The following is a 10,525-nucleotide window of genomic DNA, read 5'->3' as shown; positions in this document are numbered from 1 at the left end:
AAGGGGGGATTCTGTCAGTGGCCAAGGACCTTGGTTCAGTCCCGAGCGTTTCCTCCAAGCGCAGGGCTTCTCCCTCTGCTTGTGCACACAGGTAGAGTTAGAACACCACTTAGATGCTATTAGTATTTTATGCTGTATTAACCTGGCATCCTTAGATGCCTTTATTTCAAGAAACTGAACATGCGGCACGGCCAGCATTGTCTGAGAAATTTAATTGTTAATAAAATAATATTACACTCATTAAATAAATAAATACAAATAAACACCCCAAACATCTCATATTGTACAAAGATCTCCCTGGACCTCTTCTGCCCTCACATCTGACAGGTGCCTGAGCCTCTCCCGAAGCTGGCTGACCTGGGCTGACCCCTCACCCCATCCATCCCGAGGTCACCACCCTACACCCTCACCCCCAAATCACCGAGGCACCACCCACCTCGCTGGCCGAAATAAAGTAAACTTTCCTTTCCACCAAACTTGCTCTCTACTGGCTTTAGAGAAGCGAGCGGCAGGTCCTCATTTTCAGTAACATAACCTCTGCTACAAACGTCTTTAATTCAAAGAAAAAAAACACAGATTTTTCCTATTTCAGTTTTACTAAAATGTTCATTTCAAATGAAGGCAAATAAAAGCAACAAATTCTGAAAAGGTCTTAAATATTATTAAATTAGAATTACAACAGGGGGCTCCGTACCTGATTATTCAACAAACATGTTATGAAAAATTGTATATAAAATATCATTTCTCTTCAGCACTCTCAGACATAATTTATACAATTAAATATACAGTTCACACATATATAGTGTTTACCATATAAGAAAATAATATATATAATAAAAGTAAAGCAGAATAGAAAAATGTTTACTATTCCATTTGCAATATGTGAATTAAACATTGTTTTAAGAAATTTACATAAGAAAAGCCAAAGACAATCCCATTTTCTGCTAGGACACAGCTCACCAGTCATTTCTGAGAAATCTCTTATTTCACTCATCTTAATGCAGCATAAACTTAGAAGTTTCAGGGAGTTCCCGTCGTGGCTCAGCAGTTAGCAAACCCAACTAGCATCCATGAGAACGCAGGTTCAATCCCTGGCCTCGCTCAGTGGGTTAAGGATCCAGAGTTGCCGTGTAGGTTGCAGCCACGGCTTGGATCCCACATTGCTGTGGCTCTGGTGTAGGCAGGGCAGCTACAGCTCTGATTGGACCCCCAGCCTGGGAACCTCCATATGCTGCTGGTACAGTCCTAAAAAGACAAAAAGACCAAAAAAAAAAAAAAAAAAATTAGGAGGTTCGTCTCTTTTTACAGTTGGTATGATTCCAGGTCCTTTTTTCCCCTTCAAATTAGATTTACATTCTTAAGAAATGCCTGTAGGAGGAGAGAAGAAAAAATGCCATTTATGATGCGGCTTTTAACATACTCAAAAATATGCATAGCTTTAGTATAGTTATAATTTATTTTGTTTTGTTTCAAGAATCTGTGGAGTCTTACTAGTCTAAGTCTGAGAATGTAGATTAATGTGTGTGGAGGGGGAGAGGGGCTCATCAGAACTAAAGGTTTAAAGTTTAAATGATGGCTTCCCCATTACAGTTTTAAGGTATCTGCTTAGGAGTTCCTGTTGCAGCTCAGGAGTAATGAATGCTACTAGTATCCAGAGGACATGGGTTCAATCCCTGGATTTCTTCAGTGGGTTAAGGATCTAGCATTGCCCTGAGCTGTGGTGTAGGTCGCCGTTGCGGCTCGGATTCCACGTTGCTGTGGCTGTGGTATAGGCTGGCAGCTGTGGCCCCAATTGTACTCCTAGCCTGGGAACCTCCATATGCCACAGGTGCGGCCCTAAAAAGACAAAAAAAAAAAAAAAAAGAAGAAGAAGAAGATATCTGCATAAACCAAAAAATGAATTTGACTTCACCTAAATAATTCAAAATATTCCTAATATGTATTAATCTGTAATATTCAATTCTGTGTTAAGTAACTGAGATCCTATGAGCGATGAGACTGCAGAAGACCTCAAGAAATGTCCAGACTCTGCAGGTTTGCAGGGACCTGTTCATCAGCTCTGTCCTCCATGAATCTTGTCTCAGGAGAATATAACTTGCATACAATATTTTAAATCATATGGGAACTCCCGTCACGGTGCAGCAGAAACAAATCTGACTAGTATCCATGAGGATGCAGGTTCCAACCTTGGCCTCGCTCGGTGGGTTAAGGATCTGGCATTGCTGTGAGCTGTGGTGTAGGTCACAGATGTGACTCGGATCTGGCGTGGCTGTGGCTGTGGTGTAGGCCGGTGGCTACAGCTCCGATTTGACCCCTAGCCTGGGAACCTCCATGTGCTGCAGGTGTGGCCTTATAAAGCAATTAATAAATAAATAAATACATAAAAATTATATGCAGTACCAAGAAATTAATAAATAAATAAATACATAAAAATTACATGCAGTACCAATTATATGAGAACTTTTCCAGTTATTATGCTATTTTTTAAAACTTATGTAAGTTTACTCATTCTCATAAAATAAATTAAAATAAATGAGATAAACATGACTTGATTTAGGTCATTTCAAGAGCCCACTGAATTTTCTTCATTTATTCATGTTTTTCCTTATTCAAAAGGTTCTCAACAGGTTGAGAGTAACTGATTTGAGAATCTTGCCCCTGAACACAAAAATGATCAAGTTCAGTGATGATTAAAATGATCTAGTTCATGGTCTTAATCTAAAAAAGAGGAAATTTTTTAGTTTCACAGCTTTAAATATATAGAATTATTATAGAGTGACAATTATTATTACTAATTTATAATTGCTTTTTAAATAAGAATAGCAACAACACATATTGCTCAGAACTGCCTCAGTAACTATGACAACACACCTGTCAGGTAGGTTTAGTAAATTCCCACGCAGTTGTATAGGATAGATTAGGTTACACTGGCCAGAAGAAGATATTCATAGATGCTTCCAGACTCCAGGTTCTCTAAGACTTTGATTTCCACCCTCAAAAGCGGAGGGTTTTTTTTTTGGGGGGGGGTTATTTGTTTGTTTGTGGGATTTTTTTTTTTTTTTTGGTTTTTAGGGCCACACCTGCAGCATATGGAGGTTCTCAGGCTAGGGGTCCAATTGGAGCTATAGCTGCTGGCCTACGCCACAAAAGCTGAGGTTTTATTTGTCTGTTTTTCTTTTGCAGCTGCACCCACGGCATATGGAAGTTCCCTGGGGCCAGGGATTGAATCTGAGCTGCCAGCTGCAACCTCCACCACAGGTGTGGCAATGCCAGGCCCTTCACCCATGTGCCACAGTGGGAACTCCAAAAGTTAAGTTTCTTTAAAAAGACTTGTTTCTGTCACTGAAACGCTGTCACAACCCCCCCAAAAAAATGCTAACTTCGTACTATGCTGGAAAGAATTACTAATATAAAAATTGTTGCATTATGAATCAACTATAATAAAAAAGATTGTTGCAAAGAAATGAATACCTTGCACTCTTTTGCACAGACCCTACTTTTGTAGGTCATGCAAATACCTTATTGCCCTAGGGATTGATCCTAGGGTAATTTAACCAGAATGAAAATTCTCACCAATCATTTCACTCTGGCAAATTGTATACTAGGGCAGACAACAGTTACATGTTCATCATATGTTTGATGGTTTGCTTTCTCTTCTGTTCTTCCAGTATTTTCTCTCTTCTCATTACCGATATTGCATGAACCAACATTTTAGAACCCTATTTTTATTATATGTACTTTTATTATAACTTTTAGGCCAGTTTTTAAAAAGTAAACCTTTAAACAGTAGGAGTTCCCATCGTGGTGCAGCAGAAACGAATCTGACTAAGAACCATGAGGTTGTGGGTTCAGTCCTTGGCCTCGCTCAGTGGGTTAAGGATCCGGCGTTGCCGTGAGCTGTGGTGTAGGTCACAGATGTGGCTTGGATCTGGCATGGCTGTGGCTGTGGCCGGCAGCTACAGCTCCGATTCAACCCCTAGCCTGGGAACCTCTATATGCCATGGGTGTGGCCCTAAAAAGCAAAAAAAAAAAAAATAAATAGTTTTATTCACCTAACGTGTGTCTGCGTATGCTTCTGCACAATGATGAAATCATATCAAATGTTGAAATATTTTTTAAAAATCACTCAGGACTGGCCAGGCTGCCAAAAAGCTGTTTATCCTAATGCAGTCGCTATCAAGGACATTTTTTATTAATTCAGTAAACCAGTGTGGGCACTTAAACCAAGCTTTAACACAAAGCAGAAAATCCATAGATGAAGTTCATAAGGTGTTGCTAAAATCAGCTTCCTGGCTTTTTAAAAATTTTGTTCCAAACGTTGTAAGAAAGTCAGGCTCTTAAACAGAATAAGAACAATTAATAAATACATACTCATGTAGATTTTCTAGGTCTGTGAGCACAGAGGACTCGCTGCTAATCTTTTTAGCAGTCTAGCACATCTTTTGTAATCTAGAAAAAAATATTTAAATGAAAAAATATATATAGTTACTACAAATGGGGAGGAAATCACGCTAATCACTGTCACTCATTCGTCATAATGATAGCTATAATTTAATAAACACTAGATTAATATTTAATAGCTATAATTTAATAAGCATTAGATTAATATTTAATAATCTAATAAAGCAAACGCTTAACCGGGATTTTCTCATTAATTCTCCTGATGACGCAAGTAGATACATGCTATTGTTATCTTCATATTAGAGATAAAATAGCATCAAAATGTTAAGAATCTCTTGGCCAGTAAGCAGTTTCATTCCAAAGCCCCAAGTGTCGCCTCCATGCTGTCCTGGAGCTAAATCATTCTGCCTAGATTCCAACAGAATCCATTTTCCCTGGTCAACTAACTCCAGTAGCTTTGGAAAAACTCGCAACTCTGATTCAACATCCCGAGTCACATTAAACAAGCCTCAAGATGACCTGTTTAGCTAAAAAGATACAAAATGTTTTGAGTTCATTTTCTTTAAAAAGAAAGTTTAGATTTAGAAAGGAATTTTCAAACAGCCAACTGAGTTACCAAACTAAATCATGATTTGGGCAGAGTTTAAAGGACTGCATTTAAATATTATGTTGTGGAATTGCTACTCAGTTCAGTAACTTAAGTATCCAAAAGAATTCATCAGACAACCTTTAAAATACCCCCAACCATTATCCAGCAAAGTCTATCACTCATCATATCAATGATGTGATATGAAACTATTTTTTAAAATTTACAAGGAAATTTTGACTTATACGTCATGGTCATCTTTTTTTTTTTTTTTTCATTTATATAAGCGAGTGTCTTATTTATGCCAAGGAATTTGAAAAATGATAAAAGGTTTAAATCCTGACAAACATTTTGGTCCTTAAGGAAATCTGGCTATTTTCAGATTTGTCTGAAACAGTCCCAACGGGAAGGTGGTTTCATTCCTTCCGGTGCCAACATCACACACACACACACACACCTTAAAGTACCATCAGGATCATAAACAGCTTACGGTGTTTAGTCTGTTACTTCCACTCGCAGACAGCGGCAATTTAGAATTACACGCATTTCCTGCTCGATAAAGATTGTTTGAAAAGAGCAGAAAGGACCCGAGCTACTTACAGGCTGGCGTGGAGCAGTCCCTGGTGTTGTGGTAGAGCCTGTGGAAATGTTTGCGACATTCAGCTGAAAACGTGACCGGCCCTGTCGGACAGGAAAAGAGCGCTTACGATGCATGTAGGTGTATTTCCAAGCAAATCTGCTGGTGCTTTATGGATGGAGACCATGCAGCTGGGCACACCTTTCCACGCCCTTAAAGGACCTTGCCTGCAGGCACTTCTCTGCCCCGAGACTCTGGGGCGGGCAGCGAGGTGTGATCTGTGAAAAATCCTCAATGCTCAGACCACGCGCTCAACATCTCACGTAAGGGAACCTTCCATGTGGGGAGAACGCTTCAGAATAATTAAGAGGGAAAAGCTCCAGACAGAGGGGGACATCTACAGAGGGTGACTCGCGTGGACATGAGCAAGAAAAATATAAATATCCTTGGTTTCCACTTTGGTCTTCAGGTTTTTAGTTCATAGCAATGAACGTTCATAGGCAGACACTCCGTTTCGACTTGGAGCAGTTTGTGTCTGATCAGCGTCCACTGTAAAGGGGACGGGGCCTCGAGACGTCAATTATCTTTCCCACGAGCCCAGGCCAGTCCCCCTCAGCATTCGCCCTATACCTGGAGTCTGCTCTGCGCCAAAGTGGCAGAGGCAGGAGAGCTCAAAGGGTTCTGGAAGCTTCGGGAGATTCCTCACGCTTCACACAGGCTTTACCCTCTCATTCCACCATCATTTCAAGGTGGCCCTGGGCTTTGGGCATGTGGGAAACCACATCCTCCTCTTTCCACTGAGGTGGAAAACAGTGAAAGGTGGGGGTACTGGGAATGGCACAGAGGTGGTTGTGCGCCCCAAAATAATGCCTGATTGGCCAGAAGGTGGCCGTGGGATGACTGCAGTGACTCACAAGGTTGAAGGACCTGGAGTGTCAAGGACAGACAAGGGGGTCTGGAAGTCTGCTCTGCCCCATTCCAGACCCTTCCCTCATACTCCTGGCTGGGAGCACAGCCAAATCCCTTAGCACACACTGGGGGCTGAAGACCGTCTCAACACAGCCACTCTGCCCAGGGCCACACACACCCTCGCCTAAACTGCCTACTGGTGGGAGTTCCTGTTGTGGTTTCAGTGGTAATGAAACTGACTATTATCCACGGGGACACAGGTTCAATCCCTGCATTGCTCAGTGGGTTAAGGATCTGGCGTTGCCGTGAGCTGGGGTGTAGGTTGCAGACGCGGCTCAGATTCAGTGTTGCTGCGGCTGTGGTATAAGCTGGCAGCAGTGCCTCTGATCAGACCCTTAGCCTAAGAACCTCTATATGCCACGGGTATGGCCTTTAAAAAAAAGGGAATAAAATAAATAAAATGAACTGCCTGCTGGTGCAGCCGCACTGACCACTCTGCGCAGACCACACCATGTTCACAGAGGGTTCCTTCTGGCCAGGATGCCTCTCTCACCTGAGAAAGCCTTGGAACCCAACTTACACACTGTGTCCTCAGCCTCTCCTGGTGGTTCTTGGCAAAACTGACCGCTTCCTTTGTATTCCTGAAACTCTGCCTATGCTGCTATTACTCACCAAGACCTGGCTTACATCACGGTTAATACAAGGTAACGGTATCTGTTTAGCCCCCTGCCTGGCCTGTGAGCCCCTTGCAGACATGTATCCTCTTATCTCCAATCCCTAATAGATGACTTTCCAGCAACCTTTGTATTTAATTGAATTACGTTTATGCTTACCTGTGAAATGCTTTATGAATTTGTCTTTTAAGTTCAAATCTCTTGGGAATATTTCTGAAAAGAAACAAAAAACCTTAGAATTTCTCGAATGTACATCCTTCATTAAAAACATCCTTACAAAACACTAATTCCAAAGGATAGCTGCACCCCCATGTTCATCACAGCATTATTTCCAAAACAACCTAAGCGTTCATTGTTCATTGATGGATAAATGGATGTGGTATGTATACACAATGAAATAGGACTCAGCCATGAAAATAAATAAATAAATAAATAATAAAATCTTGCCACTTGGGACAAGGATGGACCTAGAGGGAATTCTGTTAAGTTAAATAAATCAGACAAAGATAAACACGATATGATTTCACTTATATGTGGAATCTAAAAATAAGACAAACCAAACAAAACTAAGCTCACAGACACAGAGAACAGAATGGTGGTTGCCAGAGGGGTGGGGGGCTGGGAGCAGGTGAAATGGTGAAGGTCACGAGGTACCAACTTTCACTTTTTTTGGGGGGGTCTTTTTTTTTTTTGCCATTGCTTGGGCCGCTCCCACGGCATATGGAGGTTCCCAGGCTAGGCGTCAAATCGGAGCTATAGCCTCCAGCCTGTGCCAGAGCCACGGCAACACAGGATCCAAGCCGTGTCTGCAACCTACACCAAGGCTCACAGCAATGCTGGATCCTTAACCCACTGAGTGAGGCCAGGGATCAAACCCACAACCTCATGGTTCCTAGTCGGATTCGTTAACCACTGAGCCACGACGGGAACTCCAACTTCCACTTAAAAATAAGTAAGTCCTGGGCATGCGATGGAGAGCTGGGGCTAGAGCTAGTAACACTGTAGAGCATGTCTGAAAGTTGCCAAGAGAGTCAATTCTAAAACTATGGTGACAGAGGACAACCAGACTTCCTGTGGTGACCATTTTGCAATGTCTACAAACATCTTATTATGCTGTACACCTGAAACCTATGCAGTGTTCTCTTAAAAGTTGTAATGTCCTTACAAGCCGACTCTAATGACGAGCACTGAACACATGACCTGGTAGCTGTTTATGCTGCTGATCCCTAGTCTCTCTGACCCAGCCCCTGGGCTCCAGACCGCCAGCAGAGGTACCTGGTCCCTTCTTGCCACTGCAGGACCCTGTAGGTAGCTGAAAGGAGCATGGGCAGAACTGAGCACTTGACTCCCCCAACCCCAGATCCATTCCTCCCCCACAACCCCGGTCTCAACAGCTGGCACCACTCTTTACTTCGACCAAATATCCACAAGGTGTGCTTGACCTCCTCTTTCTCCCCCCACTACGTAGTTTTGGATATTCCACCTCAAAATCCACCCGAGACCCACACACTCGTGTTGTCTCGTTACACAAGACTGAGCCACCAGGCTGGTGTGACTGTTCCTGGGCAGCAGCATCACGCCTGTCTCCTTCCTTTAACCTGCTCACCCGGCTGCAGCCAGAACAAAGGGACTGAAACGTCCTATAGGTTATGGTAAACTCCCACTTAAAAGAAAATGAACAGTTCAAATACATACACCTCAGGCTATAACAGCCGCATTACTAAGCTACTAAGAATATTCATCTGTAATTGTTTGTAATAACCTCCCCCAAATGGCCTTCACATTTGCACCTTAAGCCTCAAGCCAGCAAGGTTTTAAATTAAAAAAAAAAAAAAGAAGAAAAAAAAAAAAGGAAGGAAGGAAGGAAAAAAGAAAAGCAGCAACACAGATCAGATTCTCTGAAGAAAGTAAATGTGTCTTAGGACGCCCCCCCCCCCCCGCCCTCCATGGTGGCCACTACCTTTTCTGGTTCCTCTTCCACCCCCTGCCCCTGCCCCGCTCCTCCCGCAGCTAAGTAGCCTGGAACCTGAGCGCCCAGAACTGATTAGGAAGCCGAGGGCAGCGCGTGGGCTAAGCACCCCCGCAGTATCCCATCCATCCTCTGCTCCAGCTCCTGGGGCGGGGGCGGGAAGCGCACCAAGGAGCGTCCAGCACTTGACGCCAGAGATCCGACTTAATCCCGCAAACCCCGGGGGACCCGGAGAGTGCCGCCAGGTGCCAACCTGTCCGCGGCGCTTCGACCGCTGGGGCTGAAACCCAGGTCCTGTGGCTCTGTGCCAGCCCACTTACAGGGCCTCCCCCACCGGGAAGGGGTGCGTCAAGCGACCGCCAGTCGTCCGCGGTGCATGAGTCAGGCTGCCCCGAGCAAGGTCCCGTCGGCGCTGCACGAGTCCTCCCGAGCCAGGCGCGGGCAAAGGGCGGGGACACGGGGCTGCTTACCTGCGCTCCTGGAGGCGGCGGGGAGGGACGGCCAGGGCTTCGGCTCCTCGCCCACAACACGCGCGTCCCTGCGGCCCCCGGGCCTACCCTGGGTCCCGTGCGGGGACAGAACCAGCGCCAGCACGAGCAGCGCGGGCAGCGGGGCGCCTGACCTCGCGGGTCGCATGGGCGCGCGGGAGCGGCCGTAGATCTGGCGGGTCCCGGGCGGAGGTAAGCGTCCGCGGCTCGAGGCGGAGGGCGGGCGACACCTGCGCGCCTCGGGGAGGGTCCAGGACACGGGCGGGGACGCGGGGCTGCCTGGGGACGTGAACGAGTCCTGGCTCGCGGATGCTCTCAGGACCCTCGACGGCGCCGATCCTCAGCTCTGCGGCTGTTCGGGCACCCCCTAGCCCACGGGGGTCGAGAGAACCCGCAACTTCCCGGTCGCGACAGAGGCGAGTAGAGTGTGAGCGGCGCCGGGCTGCAGAGACGCGGCTCGGGAGCGGGAAGGTGTGGGTCCCCAGAGCCCGAGCCCCGCCCCTAACCCCGCCCCCTCCCGGATTGGGGTTGGGGGACCAGTGGCTCCGCCCCGCCCCGCCAGACCCCAGCCCCGCCTCCCATGAGCTCCCCACGCCATCCCACCCCACCCCCCATCTAGCCCTGAGTAGAGACCAAGACCGCAGTCCACAGGGGTTTCTTCCTTAAAGAACTGCTTTCCAGCGTTTTCGTCGATGCCCAAAATAGAAAATGAGATTAAGGCTACTTGTTAAAATAAAGTGCGCATCTCTCAACTTGTAAATTATTGGGATTTCAGTCATTTTATTAGCCCTCTGTACTGCTTTGTATTAAATGCATTAAGAAATGTTGAAATTGCTCGCTGATCAACTGATTGCTAATTATCTTGTCAGATGCAACGAGCTGAACAGGTGAATATAAGAGGGAAGAAATAATTGTATTGGG

General features: G+C 45.3%; 1 protein-coding gene across 1 annotated transcript; it reads right to left on the bottom strand.

Annotated features, from left to right (window-relative positions):
- On the bottom strand, positions 578–10,075 carry ALKAL1 (ALK and LTK ligand 1). Its single transcript, XM_021089376.1, has 5 exons — positions 9,587–10,075; positions 7,307–7,360; positions 5,588–5,668; positions 4,372–4,449; positions 578–1,368 (listed from the first exon to the last, which is right to left on the bottom strand). Exons 1-4 carry the CDS (start codon positions 9,750–9,752, stop codon positions 4,385–4,387), a joined length of 366 nt encoding a protein of 121 aa, XP_020945035.1. The 5' UTR covers positions 9,753–10,075; the 3' UTR covers positions 578–1,368; positions 4,372–4,384.

The sequence above is a fragment of the Sus scrofa genome, chromosome 4 (assembly GCF_000003025.6).
Source record: "Sus scrofa isolate TJ Tabasco breed Duroc chromosome 4, Sscrofa11.1, whole genome shotgun sequence".
NCBI lineage: Eukaryota > Metazoa > Chordata > Mammalia > Artiodactyla > Suidae > Sus > Sus scrofa.
The sequence above is the reverse complement of the archived record's forward strand: the minus strand, read 5'-3'. Positions and strand labels throughout refer to the sequence as shown.